General features: G+C 40.1%; 1 protein-coding gene across 1 annotated transcript; it reads right to left on the reverse strand.

Moving 5' to 3' along the window:
• Positions 1 to 4,354: 4,354 nt before the first annotated feature.
• LOC143128120 (cathepsin K-like) lies at positions 4,355 to 7,690 on the reverse strand. Its single transcript, XM_076289788.1, has 8 exons — positions 7,501 to 7,690; positions 6,467 to 6,593; positions 6,166 to 6,288; positions 5,931 to 6,083; positions 5,520 to 5,735; positions 5,166 to 5,325; positions 4,742 to 4,835; positions 4,355 to 4,483 (listed from the first exon to the last, which is right to left on the reverse strand). The coding sequence occupies exons 2-8, from the start codon at positions 6,590 to 6,592 to the stop codon at positions 4,387 to 4,389; spliced, it is 969 nt and encodes a 322-aa protein (XP_076145903.1). The 5' UTR covers position 6,593; positions 7,501 to 7,690; the 3' UTR covers positions 4,355 to 4,386.
• Between the last annotated feature and the right edge of the window lie 10,637 nt (positions 7,691 to 18,327).

The following is an 18,327-nucleotide window of genomic DNA, read 5'->3' on the forward strand; positions in this document are numbered from 1 at the left end:
TTAATGAAAAAAGCCAAACTACACTCTTGTGCAAATTAATAAGAGGGAACAAAACATGAAGGTGACATTATATTTCTCCAAAACTATGGAAATTGCAGGGTTTTACCCTGGGAAAGATCCTTTCAAGACAAGTGATGCGTTTAAAATTAAGCAATAAGCCCCGAGAGCTGTTGTAAATTATGCATAAAGTATGCATAAACGAGAAAAAATGTGCGTTTGCACAGGGACATGCAGATCTTGTAAGAGAAAAAAGATGTGAACTAAGGGCAAAACTACAGAAAGCAAGATTGGACTATAAAAATAAGGTGGAGAGGCGTTTTTGCACTGGCAATGCCAAAGCTGCTTGGGTTGGGTTAAATTAGATGATGGGTAGAGAAACCAAGCAAAGGAGTGCTCCCACCGGCCTGTCCCCTTCCCTATTATTTGCAAATGATTTAAATGTTTTCTATAGTAGATTTGATAAAACAGATTTCTCCACTGAGAGGGATGAAGTGTATAACTCTATCCCAACATATAGTCCAATCATCCTGACAGAACAAGAAGTTGTTGCAAGTCTGGCCCGCATTAAACCTAATAAAGCTGCTGGTCCTGATGGCTTGAGGGGCAAGGTGCTTAAATTATGTTCTCACCAGTTAAAGTGGATGTTAACAAGTTTATTCCAAGTACTGCTCCAGACATCTACAGTTCCCAATACATGGAAGCTGTCAAACATTGTACCCATCCCTAAAAAACCTGTTGCAACAGAATTGAATGATTTTAGACCTATTGCACTCACCTCCATTTTATGCAAATGTATGGAAAGGGTGGTGAGCAGGCACATAACAACCACTGTATCCAACTCATTAATCACCTACAGTTTGCATAAATCCCAAAGGGGCACAGATGATGCTACTGTAACACTGTTGCCAAACATTTACAAGTTTCATCTCATTATGCAAGAGTGTTGTTTATAGACTTTACATCTGCTTTTAATTCTATGCAAATCCATATTCTACTGCAGAGGCTTGTGGACCTGGGGGTTAATGGTTGGATAATTCAGTGGGTTAGACACTTTTTATCTGACCGCCCCCAAAGAGTTATCCTTGGAAATGTCATGTCAGACTTGAGCGTACTGAATACTGGGGCACCTCAGGGTACCATATTGTCACCCTTGCTTTTCTCTATTTACACTAATGAGTTTAAGATACATGGGGAATATTTTAGACTGTTTAAATATGACGACATGGCTCTGATTGGTCTATTAAGTAGTGTTAATTTCATCAGACGGGACGAGAGGAAATATGTTCGTCAACAACCTTTTTTTTCATGACTAAGACGAGACGATGACTGAAACACTGACTAAGACTATCTTAAGATGCATTATTGTTGACGAAAAAAGACGAGACTAAAATGTTTTGCATGAAATAAAAACTAAGATAAAATCTCTCTTCATTTTCGTCTACAAAATGAGAAGACAGAATATCTAGCTGTTACGTTTTCAAAATATTCCGAATGAGTTCATACGCAACAGCTTTCCTGTAGGCTAGTCTACGTGCTGTTGCTGCAACCCTGTGGCTGCAACACGAAACTACATGGAACAAGAACACTGGAGATTTTCTGCCAGAGTTAGCAAGCTAACTACCTAAGCTTTATGCCACAATGCTACATACCCAGAAGTTGAAGCTTCTCTCATACAAATTAACATCCCCCGGAATGTCCATACGAAAATGTTCATCATGTAATCTCAACTATTTAACTAGTTAGACTGATGATGCAAAGTTTGCTAGCAAGTAAGCTAATATGGAAAGTTCGCTAGCAAGTTAGCTATGGCTAAGATGGAGAGTCTGTTTGGGGAATGTGTTGTGTTTGGGCGCATATCGCCATCTAGCGAGGCGGAGTAAAACATTAATACTTTGGTCTACGACAGTGTTTCTCAAACTTTTTCAGTTTCAGGACCACTTAACTAACCCTAGCTAAAAAAAAAAAAAGATTAGACCTACTTCAACAGTAGTCTACACTATAGGCCTAATCACTGAACCACCTTGCTTATTGTCTTTGCACTTTGCTTATTGTGTGGATTCATACTGTATGATTTAAACTGGCATATCTTACATAGACAGTGTTGCAGAACTGTTTTTACATACAAGTTGGTTCAATATTGCAAACAACTCATCTATATTATATTTTACCACGTCTGCTCGCGGACCACTTGGGATAGTTTGCGGACCACCAGTGATTCCCGGACCACACTTTGAGAAACACTGGTCTACGAATATGACAGTGGTCCAGTCAAATCGTTTACTGTCTATGGTCAAATCCCAGCCGAGCTATAACTGTAGCTCGACTTACCTGTGCATGTAAACATACTGACGGACAAAAAATCAGAATGAGTAATTATAACAGACGAGTAGCCCTGTGGACACACAATATTGTTGGAAAATTGAGATGTGTGAAACACTATTTGACTCAAATGGTAATCAGAAATAATTTGTTATAAAAAAAGACTAAAATGTGTTGACTAAAACTGACTGACTAAGATACCTTTAGTTTTCTTTTGACTAAAACTAGACTAAAATGACGAGACTTTTAGTCGACTAAAACTTGACTAACAAAAATGATATTTGAATGACTAAATATGACAAAGACTAAAAAGGACATTTTGTCACAAGACTAAGACTAAATTAAAAATAGGCGACAAAATTAACACTACTATTAAGAAGGGGAGACTTGGAGAGAGAACAAGCCTATATCCACCATGCAACATCTCTTCGACATTGGTGTCAGAGTAGCTTTTTAGAAATAAATGTCACAAAGACAAAAGAACTCTTTCTGCAAAATGATAAGGACCAGCCACGTCCAGTTATCATTAAGGGGCAAGCAGTTGAATCTGTGTCTGATTTTAAATATCTGGGGACTTTTATAGATAGCAAATTGACGTTTAGGGAAAACACTGAGTTTATTTTTAAAAAGTGCTCCCAGCGCCTTTACCTAATTCGGAGGATTAATAACTTTGGTGTCAATAAGGACATCCTCCAAATAGTGTATAAAAACCTAGTTGAGAGCATTTTGTCCTTTAATATGATTATGTGGTATGGTAACCTAAATGCCAAGTGGAGAAGCAAACTTCAGAAAATAGTGAACATGGCCTCAAAGATTATAGGGAAGCCACAAAAGTAACTGAGCATAATCTACAAAGAGAACACCTTAAGTAAAGTCAGAAAAATCATCAGGGACCCCTCCCATCCATTATACAGTGAATTTGAGCTTCTCCCCTCAGGCAGGTGCTATAGGGTGCCTAACGCAAGTAAGAATTTTTTTTTTGGTATATTTTTTGGGGCTTTTTATGCCTTTAATGAGAGAACAGTGGAGAATGACAGGAAGCGAGCGGGAGAGAGAGTCGGGGTGGGATCTGGAAAGGACCACACATTGTACGGTGCAGGTGCCCCAGCAAGTTGTGCCACAGCTGGGGCCCAGTAAGAATATTTTTAGAAATGATTTTGTCCCCAATGGTATCAGGGCAATAAACAGTGCAGGGACTCACTGGAAGTACTTCAGTTATTTTTTAAGTCATTTATTATATTTATTAGCTAGCCTAGCATGCATGGGTTGCCTAGGCCTACTTATTTATTGACTGGTATTTATTGACTGGCCAGGCTTGTCTGTATTTTATATGATATGCAGTGCTTATGAAACTGAATGTGTGGTGCTTGTCTGTCCTGTGTGCTGTATGGTGAAACTAAAGACGAATTTCCACTTTGTGGATAATAAAGTTTTTCGTATTCGTATTCGTAAATTCAGTGTAACCTATGGACTCGAGTGGCTTATTGCTATTGCTTATTACTGTTACTACATATCTAGCAAGATTTCATAAAAAAAAGGCACAGCAACGAGAATTTATCCGTAGGTGATCATTTATCCGCCAACAAATATATTTCCTCTATCGAGACGCAACTTTAACTTTTGTATCAAGTTATGGTAGGCAGTAATATGGAACAAAATGCGGTCAAGGTGTATGTTTATGCTGAAATTTACAATTGCATCGAACGCGATTCAGCTAATCACAATCAAGGACCAGAACTATCAGTTTTAGAAGCAAATTTAAAGGAGAGAGGAATAAAGACAAGGCAGCTCTGAACTTCAATTAATGTGGATGTTGTATTTTGGTATACAATGCCTCTAATTAAATCATTTCATTGTTTTTGAGGAGTTTTGCACCCGGTCAGTTGGCCAGTGGAGAAATTGTGCAACTTTTGCCTTGCGGAAACTACCCCATTCATTAATAAACATTGAAAATGGCAAATTTAAAAATAAGCAGAGCATATATTTTATTTAAAGATGCACAAAGACAAAGATGTCATATTTTTTTAAAATTGGCATCACTGTGGATTTTTCGCTGTAAAGCAATCTTCACACAACTGGATAGCTGGCATAGTTGGCAATGCCACAGACATTTTTACCCCTCTTAATATAGATGTAGCCTCCATCTCCCCATGTCTTGCCCCAGCTGCCAAAATACAAAATATTTGTTGATATATCACCAAGAGGCAAGTAAAACAGTCTCAAACACACACTTTTTAGCCATATGCAAATGCATCTGTCCTAAAGAGACTGTTTCTCTTCCCTGAATGACTATTCAAACATAATATATAAAACATTTATATTATACAGGCAATTAATACCCAACAGATTTAGCAACACATAAGCCAGAGTATCTACCACAAATCAGAACAAGCACCTGACAGTCCAGGAGCTACAAACCCACCTGTTCTTCACAATCCAGGCGTTTTTGGTGTACCCCACTACAAGGACTGCATGAGTTAAATAATCAGGATTGCAGTAGTAATCAGTGTACACACCTGAGAAAATATTTAAAATGAAGAACAACTTAACAGGAAATAATCATCCTAAACACATCACAGCTGTCTCAAACATCTCACCCATCAAAGTGTGCGCTTTGCTTTTATCATTTTTCTATACCGTTCTTTGACCCTTTTGAAATCGTGGTAAGGTCTTATAATATGAACACACAAAAAACTTTACATTTGAATAATCAATCTTTCTCTTCAGGTCAGTATCCTTTGGAAAGCTTTGGAAATCATCAACTCAACTGCACAAAAGGAAAATTTAATGAAAATAATAATATTATATTAATTGCCTAAATCTAGGGCACGTCGGTGATGGCTTACCTTGTTTGTAGAAAGCAAATGTTGGCTGTGTCGAATCAAGACACACAGCGACGGGGCCAACCTTAGCTACAGCTACAGCCAAGTCCTCCTCATTCCCCTTTTTAATGGTCTTGTGGCCATTACACCTGACCGTTATAGAGTAAGCCATACACTTTTCTGCCTGGGGAGTTACAATCACTACATTACAAACCGTTTTTTTATTTTATTTTACAAGCCACAATGTTTTTTACATATTGTCCTGAGAGACTTAGTGTATCTTGTTTCTGGATGAAGAAACACAGCTACATCGCTTTCTTTCTAAAGTAGAAACACATCACTCTGTGTAATTTTTTGCCCCATTCTTGAGGAGCTTACCATGTTTTTATATGGACATTCTGTCTCAGAGGCTATGCCATTTTTGTGGATGTAGTCGAATGCTTTGGTGATCACGCCGCCACAGCAGCCTTTGTTCATCCCCACACAGTCCACCAGGTTCTGGGGACTCAGAACCACCAGCTCCTTCCCCATCGTCTTCAGCTGGCCCTCCAGAGCTCCAGCAGCAGCAAAGGCCCAGCAGGAGCCACAGGTTTCCTGGGGACACAAAGGGGAAACAATAACAAAGAAGCCCTGAATGATGCAGTTTCTAATATGAAGTATAAAGTTTCTGTCAGTCTTGTTTTGTTGACTGTGGTGTGTAACCCTTCTTCACATGGTCTGAACATGATGCAGTCAATTTACCACTATAACTATTTATATTTGTAATCTACATATCGCAATGCCTCCTACCTGGTTCCTGACAGGTGTCACACGATCTTTTTTTTTACGGTAGTCAATGGAGGAGGGGGACACAGCTCCAGACACAGGAACAAAGGTGTTATTGCTCTCTGCCTGCATGTCAGGTCTGAAGCCCATCATCTTCACTAGAACCTCTTCTCTCGTCTAAGGAGATGATGCAGTGGAGAGTTGGACATTGGGTGCACATTTTGGACTTTCTGTTGATTGATGTACCTAAATCTCTCACCATGTCACCCAGGTGGTTTATGCCCAGCTCGTAGGAGTGGATCCCCAGCTCATACTCCTGGTTGTGCGCCTCAATCAGCTGCATGTTCGTCTCCCAGATGGTCCTGCGGATGGCCTCCTCACCCTGCAGCACAGACAATCACAACACAGCACAGGCAAACACAGACAATCAGCTTTTCAGCAATTCAGTGCTATTAGTGGCAACACACAGGGGGAGTGACAAGAAGTTATGTGATAGGCTACCTACTGTATTATACCTACTGCATTATGCCATTTCTAATGAACAGAGAGACTAAACATACCCAACCAAGGTACTTTCTCTGGTGGGTTGATTTCCAGTCCTCCCATGCTGTATCCAGACCTGGGTTGTGTGTGGCGTGGACCAAAACGGATCCAACCAGCAACACCACACTTCCACAAAGGATCATTCTGGGTGGTCACAGAGACATAGCCTATGTTTTCTTTAAAAAATATTTCTACGCTGAATGATGTGGTTTGACAGATTTCTTAATAATTCCTCCCATTATCAATTGAAATGAAAGCGTACATGTGTTCAAGAACAATTCCACATCAATTCTAAACAACTTTTGTTGTTAATAATTAAAAACCACTTTAAAGATTTCAAACTGGAACATACTGTAACTCTTACATACACTTAAGACTTTAAAAGAGCATGTCACAAAGAAGTGAATTAAACACTGCAGACTGCTTTTCGATTAAGACGCTTAGCAGACATTGTCAAATATTTTCAGTATTTTTTAATATTTAACAGAGAACAATTTGATTATCTTGGACTTACCTCATTTACAGGGCCTGGACCATTAGATCTGAACATTAGATCTCTAAACATGCCATTATATAGTCACCATAGGACATTTTAGATGAAGACAAAGACCTGTTGCTGTGTTATCACCCTATCACATACACAACTCCCTCCCTTGGAAAAAAAGTAAGTGAAGTTATCCTGTTTCTGACCATTTGGCAAGAACAAGGTAAAAGATTAAAGCATTTTAGTTCACTGTTTGTTTTATCAGAGGGCTTGCCATATTTTTAGTCTGAATAGCGCAGTGTTCATTTTCATTAAGGATGAAAACGTTTTCATCATACTTGATACATGGTTGGGGCCCCTTCAGGGACGGACTGGGACAAAAAAACAGACCTGGCATATTTGGCCCAAGCTGCCCTCAAATCGGTTGGGCACACCTAATTACTGTTAATACAAAATCCTTGCATTACCCTTAAATATGCATATATTTACAATTAAGTGTCGTTGTGCACAGAAAATGGACAAATGTAGGCCTCATTGGCTATTGTGGTGGAAAAAACTCACACCTACCTGTTTAATTCAAGACCAAATTAGCACTCTGGATAACCTCGATCCAAGGAAACACGCTGAGATGAAAGTAGCTGTTGAACTGTTGATATTTTAATTACAATGCTACAAAGTGACACAGCCAGACTAAGTCTATGCCAATGTAACACTGAGCAGTAGAGTGAATGTATATTCTGCAGAATATTTAACCCAATTTGAGATGTGCACAAAATCTGAGGCTGGAGCAGCTGTGCTCCATCCTTTAACCTCATAAAGGGGTCAACGCTCCTCCTACTCCCTATATGTAACAATCCAATCAGAATTTGGGGTTCACTTTCTTAGTAGATGACTGAAGTCTTGGCAAACCAATAAGGGATATGACATCAATCCATCTTACAAAGTGTTTTTGGGTGTTGTCATGGACACTTTTCTATCTTCATATAAGCTTTTGCCCTCTTACTTTGCTTAATTTTCTTTTTAACCAAATATACATGTGAACCTATGGTCACACCCCAATAACTGTCTGCAACTGCCATATTCTTCAGACTGCAATCAGCAAAAAATAAAGAGCTGACTGACAGGCTGCTGGTTAGTAAAAACCTTGAGTTATGTAAAATAAATAGCTGATGGACAGGCTGACGTTTCTCTGACCACAAACACTTGCTGTGTTCAGATGGCCCTTCTCTACAGAGAGTAAAATGTTTTGTCCTCTGTGTAGTCTACAGTATATTAATTTTAAGCTATAATACTAATTAAGACAAAAGTCCATGACAGGTTAGAATTAAACTCATTCAAGTGTTTTTGAATCATATGTGTACCAACCTTAACACACTACATGCTCATTGTCTATTTCACAATGCCTTTTTCTGCTCATTAGTACATATAGGCCTTTTTAAATATTTACTGCACTATCACTACTGAGTAGGGGTGTAACGGTTCATGTATTCGTATTGAACCGAAACGGTACGGGCGTCACGGTTCGGTGCATGAATTTACACGGAGAATACACGGTATAAAAATACATAAAACTCGTGTGCGGATTAATTAATGTCATGCGCAATTACTGTTAAGTAGCGAGAGTTACGGGAGTTCTTTAGCGACACCTAACGCTAATCTGTAGCCTCGCCTTAGTTCTGAAGCTCTGATTGGCGCCTATGTTTTTTTTGTCAGGTCGTCGGTCGAGTCCGTCAGTCATTAAGCACTAAGGTTAGACCCACAAGAGTTAGAGGATCCGCTGGTCTCTTTAAGATCGCAAGTTTGAGAACTTCAGTTACAGTAACGTTAGTACAGGCGAAAGAGTGGTGGATAAGATGAAACTGTGTGTCGACGTTGTTCAGCAGTTGTTGGGTATGTGAGTGGAAAAAATGCTACACATATTCGAAGCCATCACCCAGATGATGTAGGCTACCAATCACTGAAACGAGGGGAAAACACTTTCCCTGCGCTTCAGCAGCCTTTGGATACACATACAAATAGGGCCAAAACCTATGGCTTAAATTAAATGATTTCGTAATGACAGAAAGCTATGTAAATCGCGTGGTAATTACCTTTATGTTGGGGTAACTTGTAACTTCTCACATGAGGAGCTGGTAGTGTTAAGTGCATAGACAGCAAAATAAAGTGACAACGCTATAACCAGGCTAATAAACAAACCATGCTACGGTGAGTTAACGTCAAAGGGCAAAGTCACGTGACTTCTAGTTGTAGTCTGTTTATGAAATGAAAGGAGCAATTTCGTTTTTTTAAAAAAAGGCAAAATAGTGTGATATTTTCACAGTTAGTAGGCTAGATTATTACTTTACACACAATAAATTGTAGACAAATTGTAGGCAAATTGTAGACCCTTCCATATACAACTAAACACAGATGTTGAAGGTCTTGCTTAAGTGGATTTTTAAAAATCATTTTTCTATGTAATTTGCACTTTCAGAAATAAGAGATGCTGTAGGCCTATTTTCAGTTTTATAGCTGATTGTCTTATTTTGTTTACAAGTTACAGATGGAGTCTGGGTACTTATTGTACTGTTTAGCCTACATCTTACACACTTCAGGCTGTTGCAGATAGCTCAGGGAAGAGACTGTATGACACTAGGTGGTACAGCCTGAGACATGTACAAAAAAAAATGCTTTCTGCATTTTTGTTTTGCTTTTCCCTCCATTGTACCGAACTCGTACCGAACCGTGATGTCCGAACCGAGGTATGAACCGAACCGTGACTTCTGTGTACCGTTACACCCCTACGGGAGAGGCATATTCGCAACTGCGCAAGAAGTCTACATATTGTCTTAATGCAACACTATCTCTATTGGCTATACAGGGCCAAGCATATAATTTATCTCGGAAGGCCTTGGCAATAACAAATGGCTGACCGTACCTTTCATCAATCAATCAATGGGAGCCGGAAATCGATAAATAGCGGTGACCAAAGATTATTTCTCCGGATAGTGAGACAGCGGTGGTATTGCATGCAATTTGGGCTAAATGCCTAATAAGAAATTGCCTTCAGGCGTAAAAATATATGGAAGGCGATCATTGCCAAAACATATGTAACAGTTATGTTAATGCGTACTACATGTTAACATGTACATATTAACATGCAATTTAAATAACGCATTAACACGGAAATTACACAATTTTATGCTGCCACATTCTGGAAAACAAAGAACTTGGGCTCTATGAACCTGTGCATTTGCAGTATCTCCTTGCTAAGAAACTTTATTGTACCATGGAGCTTTAGCACCACCTACTGGTGTGGCATTCACGCTCAAGCACACGGAACCAACAGACTAGGCTTGTAAATTGCAGGATATAATTATGACCGCCGCGCAGCGAAGCGGCGGTCATATAGGTTTAGTCAGATTTTTCTTCTTTTTTTTTTTTTTCACATGCCCAAATTTCCGTCAAGGATTCCCGGGACACTGAAAGACCGGGGTACACGAAACTGGGTGGGCATGTAACCCCACATGGATAGCATGGAACCATCGTTTTTCGTTTTGATCTGTGGCCCCCCCGCTGGACTGGACCCCCCGAAAGGAGGGTAGGGCAGACACAGTTTTCTGTGAATATCTCGAGAACCGTAGGGTTTAGGAGGACCATTTTTTTTTGTATGTTGATCTCAAGGGGCCATGTCAACCCATTCCATAACCACTCATTTCATGTATAGCGCCACCTAGTTAAACACAAAAAAGTAAAAATTAGGTGTTGTTATCGCAGGTATCTGTGACCTAACATAGTCAAAACTGCACGAAATTGGAAGTGTAGGATCATTATGACACCCTCTGTATGCACGCCAAGTTTCGTGGAATTCCGTTCATGGGGGGCCACACAATAAATAAATTTATGTTACTATACACCAACTGGCCTGTAGGTGGCCGTAGACCGTTTTCTGTGAATATCTCGAGAACCGTAGGGCCTAGGAGGTCCACCTTTTTTATGTATGTTGGTCTTAAGGGGGCATGTCAACCCATCCCATTACCACTTACTTCATGTATAGCGCCACCTAGTTAAAAATTAAAAAGCAAAACATTAGGTGTTTTCATCACAATATCTCTGGCTGACAAGGTCAAAACTGCACGAAATTAAAAGTGTAGGATCATTATGACACCCTCCGAATGCATGCCAAGTTTTGTGTACTTTCGTTCATGGGGGGCCTTACAATAAAATAATGTATGTGTACATTTAGTGACATACACCAACAAGGATTCCCGGGACACTGAAAGACCGGGGTACACAAAACTTGGTGGGCATGTAACCCCACATGGATAGCATGGAACCGTCGTTTTTCGTTTTGATCTGTAGCCCATACATACACATACATTCACAGTAATCATACGTATGACACATACTCACACAGTAGACATATGTACGCTTGCATGCACAGGCACATACGCAGGCACACACACAAGCATGCACACACACACACACACACACACACACACACACACACACACATAACATAAACATGTACATGCACACATGCACACAATCCAAGAATTTCTCAGAATTATGAACAGGCAAGATGGAGGTGGGGTTGTATAAAATGAATTTTACATGTGAAATCTATGAACTAATCATGTTTTGGTACTTGTTGTCTAGCAGATATCAGTGAGAATTGAGTGTGGATAATGCAATTTAGTGAGACAGTTAGAATCATATAGGCCTTTCAGCGTGATTTATTTTTGTGGAAAAAATGTGCTGGACTGGGCGGCGGTCATGTTTTGTACCGCTCTGCGGTACATCTAGTTTACAGTATATTTGTCAAAAAACCCCACAACCATTCATCTCTGTTATATTTCTCCAGAATTATTTGTCACAGCGAGATGAAACTTTTACTGCCAACATTGAGCAATATAATCAAACTGTCCAAAAGTAAATTAAATCCCAAACCAAACGGAAAATCTTTTGCTTTTGATAGCGGTATGTGCTCCAAACTAAGCACATGTCTCACAATAAAAGGCACGTAGAAATAAAGGCCTGCTGAATATAGCCTACGCCTGCCCCATGTCCTGTGCTTTTCACAGTCTAAGTAAATAAAAGAACCCGGCCATAATTTGAGGATTTACGGTCGTTATTTTTTATGAGGCTTTGTTAAATAGCCTAATTAATTGTTATAGGCTAATATCTCAACCTCTTTCTCGACTCCGTGCCTTGGATAGTTTTGAGTTACATTTTGACAAAACCTGTCAGATTTAAGCATTATTATGTTTAAGGTTAAGTTATTGTTTAACATGATTCTCTTGTATCATTTTGGAACAAACGAGGATCTCTTAATATCTTCAAGTTTAGCCTAACCGAAAGTCCAGTTTAACTGCCACAAGTTATTCTTCTTGTGATAAAGATCTCATTGAGGAAAAACACGCTGTATTTTTGTATTTTCATTGCATTTTTAAATGTCTAAAAAGTTAAATAAATAATGAATTTTAATAGGACTATAGGCCTATTGATTAATCGATAGTCGATCGTTAATTCTGCTGAGCGTCAAGCTAAAGCTTCAATTGGAACCTAAGAAACTACACATGGCCTTTTGAAATTTTGATATAAAAATCCAGTGGTGTTGTTTTCTTAACCCTGGTGCCTAATGTTTGCCAGGTTTAAATAAGTTATGAGAGGAAAATATTTTTATTTTGTTTGTTTTTATAGTTTGTATTAATATTTATTTTATCATTATTTATAAGCTAAGGTTACAGGCACAGGGGCCTATTGCACAAAACTAGGATAAGGGATTAAGCCGGGATATCTTGGTTATCCTGGCTCAATTTATCCGTGATCCAGTTGCACAAAAGCGGGATAGGGGGCAGCAGGATATGTTATGGTATAAGTTACCATGGCGATTTATTCTGTGGAGCTAGCCTGCTCAAGACCAGGCTAAGTTCCAGGATCTATTTAATCTCATCCCTTATCTCAGTCAGCAGTCACCACAAACGGAAACCAATAGTTATTCCACTGCCCACTACACATTGTTATCAATATCACATATACCTAGACCCAATGTCATTAAACAGTTTGTGATCATTAATTAACTTTTACATACTCGCCATTCCCGACCTGTCATGCGACAATGTGACGTCACGGGAGTGCCTAACCATTTTGCGCGTGGTGGTCGCGGCACTAGTTGCAATATTCTCCTAAACAGAGGTGTGTTGCACAAAAGCAGAATTAAGACATCCGGGATAAGTTACTGAGCTGCGCTCAATGAATCCAAAACAAGAGCGTACAGGCTTAATTGGTTGCACAACGAGCAAGCCAGGATGAGCAGACACGGATTCATCAAGCCAAGTGAAACCTATCCTGGATAAGTGTGCGCTCACGGCTCCCTCAAATAGACCCCGCCACCGATCACAGATTCACTGATTCACCATGGCAACTAGATCGGCTTCATTGCTTCTTCTACGGTGTGAAGTAGGTAGATAGCCTTCTCACAACAGCAACAAACAGCAACACCTCTGTTAAGAAGAATATTGCAACTAGTTCCGCGACCACCACGCGTGAAATGGTTAGGCACTCCCGTGACGTCACATTGTCGCATGACAGGTCGGGAATGGCGAGTATGTAAAAGTTAATTAATGATCACAAACTGTTTAATGACATTGGGTCTAGGTATATGTGATATTGATAACAATGTGTAGTGGGCAGTGGAATAACTATTGGTTTCCGTTTGTGGTGACTGCTGACTGAGATAAGGGATGAGATTAAATAGATCCTGGAACTTAGCCTGGTCTGGAGCAGGCTAGCTCCACAGAATAAATCGCCATGGTAACTTATACCATAACATATCCTGCTGCCCCCTATCCCGCTTTTGTGCAACTGGATCACGGATAAATTGAGCCAGGATAACCAAGATATCCCGGCTTAATCCCTTATCCTAGTTTTGTGCAATAGGCCCCAGGTGTCTAAAAATAGATAAATAGACTTGCACTTTCTGTTTGCAGTTTTGTGTTTGAAAATACAGTATTTTTTTTATTTTTTTTTTAAAGTATATTTTTTGGGCTTTTTATGCCTTTAATTAGATAGGACAGTGGAGACTGACAGGAAGTGAGTGGGAGAGAGAGTCGGGGTGGGATCCGGAAAGGACCACGGGGCGGGAATCGAACCCGGGTCGCCGGCGTACGGTGCAGGTGCCCCAGCCAGTCGCGCCACTGCTGGGGCCGGAAATACAGTATTTGAAATTAAAAACAACACATTGCATTTTAGGAAATAGTCTTTTTTGTATTATTCTTTAACACTGACATGGCCCTCCAATCAGATGACGTTGGCAGCAGTGGCCCCCAGCTCATTTGAGTTTCAGACCCCTGATCTAGGTCATTTAGTTCTTTATACTGTAGGCTTCAGTAATGTTTTGGTAATGCTATCAATTGAGCATTTTATAGTTTAAATGTAGTCTATTGAATAATTTGAAATCATACTTCTTTCATAATTGCTTGTATAGCCTACTTGAATATGGAGATCATGTGCTCCATGGCTACCTCAGTAGTAGGGGTGTAACGGTACACAGAAGTCACGGTTCGGTTCATACCTCGGTTCGGACATCACGGTTCGGTACGAGTTCGGTACAATGGAGGGAAAAGCAAAACAAAAATGCAGAAAGCATTTTTTTTTTGTACATGTCTCAGGCTGTACCACCTAGTGTCATACAGTCTCTTCCCTGAGCTATCTGCAACAGCCTGAAGTGTGTAAGATGTAGGCTAAACAGTACAATAAGTACCCAGACTCCATCTGTAACTTGTAAACAAAATAAGACAATCAGCTATAAAACTGAAAATAGGCCTACAGCATCTCTTATTTCTGAAAGTGCAAATTACATAGAAAAATGATTTTTAAAAATCCACTTAAGCAAGACCTTCAACATCTGTGTTTAGTTGTATATGGAAGGGTCTACAATTTGCCTACAATTTGTCTACAATTTATTGTGTGTAAAGTAATAATCTAGCCTACTAACTGTGAAAATATCACACTATTTTGCCTTTTTTAAAAAAAACGAAATTGCTCCTTTCATTTCATAAACAGACTACAACTAGAAGTCACGTGACTTTGCCCTTTGACGTTAACTCACCGTAGCATGGTTTGTTTATTAGCCTGGTTATAGCGTTGTCACTTTATTTTGCTGTCTATGCACTTAACACTACCAGCTCCTCATGTGAGAAGTTACAAGTTACCCCAACATAAAGGTAATTACCACGCGATTTACATAGCTTTCTGTCATTACGAAATCATTTAATTTAAGCCATAGGTTTTGGCCCTATTTGTATGTGTATCCAAAGGCTGCTGAAGCGCAGGGAAAGTGTTTTCCCCTCGTTTCAGTGATTGGTAACCTACATCATCTGGGTGATGGCTTCGAATATGTGTAGCATTTTTTCCACTCACATACCCAACAACTGCTGAACAACGTCGACACACAGTTTCATCTTATCCACCACTCTTTCGCCTGTACTAACGTTACTGTAACTGAAGTTCTCAAACTTGCGATCTTAAAGAGACCAGCGGATCCTCTAACTCTTGTGGGTCTAACCTTAGTGCTTAATGACTGACGGACTCGACCGACGACCTGACAAAAAAAACATAGGCGCCAATCAGAGCTTCAGAACTAAGGCGAGGCTACAGATTAGCGTTAGGTGTCGCTAAAGAACTCCCGTAACTCTCGCTACTTAACAGTAATTGCGCATGACATTAATTAATCCGCACACGAGTTTTATGTATTTTTATACCGTGTATTCTCCGTGTAAATTCATGCACCGAACCGTGACGCCCGTACCGTTTCGGTTCAATACGAATACATGAACCGTTACACCCCTACTCTCCCGTAATAAGAATTTGCTTGTTCTCAACGATCCCTTAGAGAATCAAAAACTTGTTGTCAAGCTGCCTGAATGTTTAAGCCAGAGATGGAACAGAAGAGCTACACTTTACCAACTAGAGCATGGGAGTTTTCCAGACTTCAGCTATTTTGTAACATTCTTATCCATGGAGGCTAGCATTGCCTGCAATCCAATAACCTCGCACCAAGCTATTGGGGCAGGTGAGCCAGAGAAGTACAAAACTAAGAATCAAAGTTCAGCTGCCTCTAAAATTCAAGTTGTTGATGCCAAGAGCTTTAACACCAACATTACTGGCAACGGGTGACTTTTTTGTAAGAAAGCAGCACATAGACTCCAGAAGTGTTATAGATTTCTTGAACAACCAGTTGCTGAGAGAGTAAAATTCATTCAGCGTGAGCATTTGTGTTTTGGCTGCTTGAACCCAGGCCATCAGTCCAGAAGTTGCAATAGGAGGTTGACTTGTGAGTCCTGTTCCAGACGTCATCCTACTTGCTTACATGAGGACCGCTCAGAACAGGAATCCAAGCACAATCAAATTTACCATCAAGAAGGTTCAGCATCTCAAGACATCACTGTAGAAACGATTTCCAACAGGATTTTAAGAGACGGTAACAGCATTCAAACTTCTGCGATAGTTCCCGTCATTGTGTCGAGTGACTCGGGGAGGGAAATTCTTCTTTACACTCTGTTGGATTCACAGAGCGATTCCTCTTTCATTCTAGAGCATGTGGCAGATGCTTTGGATATGAATACAGAATCCATAAAGCTAAAGCCGTATTGGTAAACTTTGTTTGCATAAGTTCATCTCTAATAGCAATGAGGTCTTGAGAACAATTTCAGAAGAGGAGTGTACTCAAAGTGTTAGAGATTTGGACCTTGGACAGCCAATTATGGAAAGAGTTATTGGCGTCCAATGGTGTGTGTTCTCTGATGACTTTCAGTCAGATTTACTGTTAAAGAACGTCCAATGACCAGAAGGGGATTGCTGACAACAGTTGCTTCCAATTATGACCCTTTGGGGTTTGTGGCGCCCTTTACCCTTTGTGGTAAGCAAATTCTGCAACAGCTCTGTCAAGAGAAAGCTGGTTGGGATGAGCCACTCCCAGACAAGCTTAGATATCAATGGGAACAATGGCTGCAAGATCTCCCAAATGTGTCTAATGTAAGGCTGAGAAGGTGCTACTTGCCCCCAAGCTTCACAGATGTGAGGAATTATGAGCTCCACCACTTCTCAGATGCAAGTGTCGCATGTTATGGGGAGTGCTCTTACCTTCGAGCTATCAACACCAGAGGAGATGTCCATTGCTCATTTGTTATGGGGTAAGCACGTGTTGCCCCTACCAAGATCACAACGATACCCTACCTTGAGTTATCTGTAGCTGTAGTAGCAGCTAGAACAAGTATTATGCTCAGGAATAAACTTGAACTAGATGACCTCAAAGAATATTTCTGGACAGACTCCAGAGTATTCCTTGGGTATATAAATAATGATGCTAGATGTTTTCATGTGTTTGTGGCAAACCAAGTTCAAAGAATAAAGTCCCTCACTGATCCAATGCAATGATCCAATGCAAAGAGCAATGGCTCTTTGTGCATTCAGAGGATAATCTTGCGGATCATGCGTCAAGAGGCCTAATGGCAGATCAACAAATTTCCTCCAATTGGTTCACCGATCCAGACTTCTTATGGAAAAGCCAGCTATCTGTAGAACATGACAAGGTGGGAGAAGTCATTGGGGGTGATCCAGAACTCAAAGTTGTCCAGGTGTTTAGCACCAAGGGAAGAAAGGACATTGTTAGATCGTCTGATGTTCTCTGATTGGAAAAGAGCGATTGAATGCCAGGCTGTTTTCGGAAGCTTTGTCCTAGAGTGCCAGCAATCTAGACCATTGTTGATGATTTTTGTACAGCCACAGCATATTCTGTGTTATAGCTATGCAATGCAATACAATGATTGTTTAAAAGGTGAGACTTTAAGCTCTCAGTGGGTGCAAACCGTGTATTTCTACACGCCTCTGTTCCTGAGAAATCCCAAGCTAAACAGTGGCTAGTTTTCATCAAAATCGCTGTTTTTTTCTAGAAATGGATATAACGTCTTTCATGAAATATGAAGTGTTGCCTGTAAACTTTCCGGGAAGTGATCAGCGAGACCTGGCGAGACTGCCACCTAGTGATAGACCCACGAAAATGGCCTGGTTTTGAGATGATGTGCATGCGTCACTGATTCGACCCAAAGGCGAACCGAGTTATGATAAAATGTCCAGATTGTGCGTTTTCATGAGTTTTCGATCGTCATATATTTCATTTCCATTCATCACAGAGTTCCCAAAATCACATATAAGGTGTGTTAGAGTGTCTAGTTTCGTAATTTAAAAAAAAGCTAAAAACATAATATTACGTTTTTGGCACTCAACGCATGGGAAGGAAAAACGTAATATTAAATTTTTGGCACTCAATGAGTTAAGGCTGTTGCATGTCGTTAAAGGATTCAGTGGCTGTATGTTCAACTCAAGTCATGCCACAAGCATTGAAGAAAGACG

This window comes from Alosa pseudoharengus, unplaced genomic scaffold (assembly GCF_046254945.1).
Source record: "Alosa pseudoharengus isolate Yale_2024_CS ecotype anadromous, Long Island Sound unplaced genomic scaffold, YU_APseudo_1.1 YU_APseudo_1.1_scf_17, whole genome shotgun sequence".
In the NCBI taxonomy this organism is placed as follows: Eukaryota; Metazoa; Chordata; class Actinopteri; order Clupeiformes; family Clupeidae; genus Alosa; species Alosa pseudoharengus.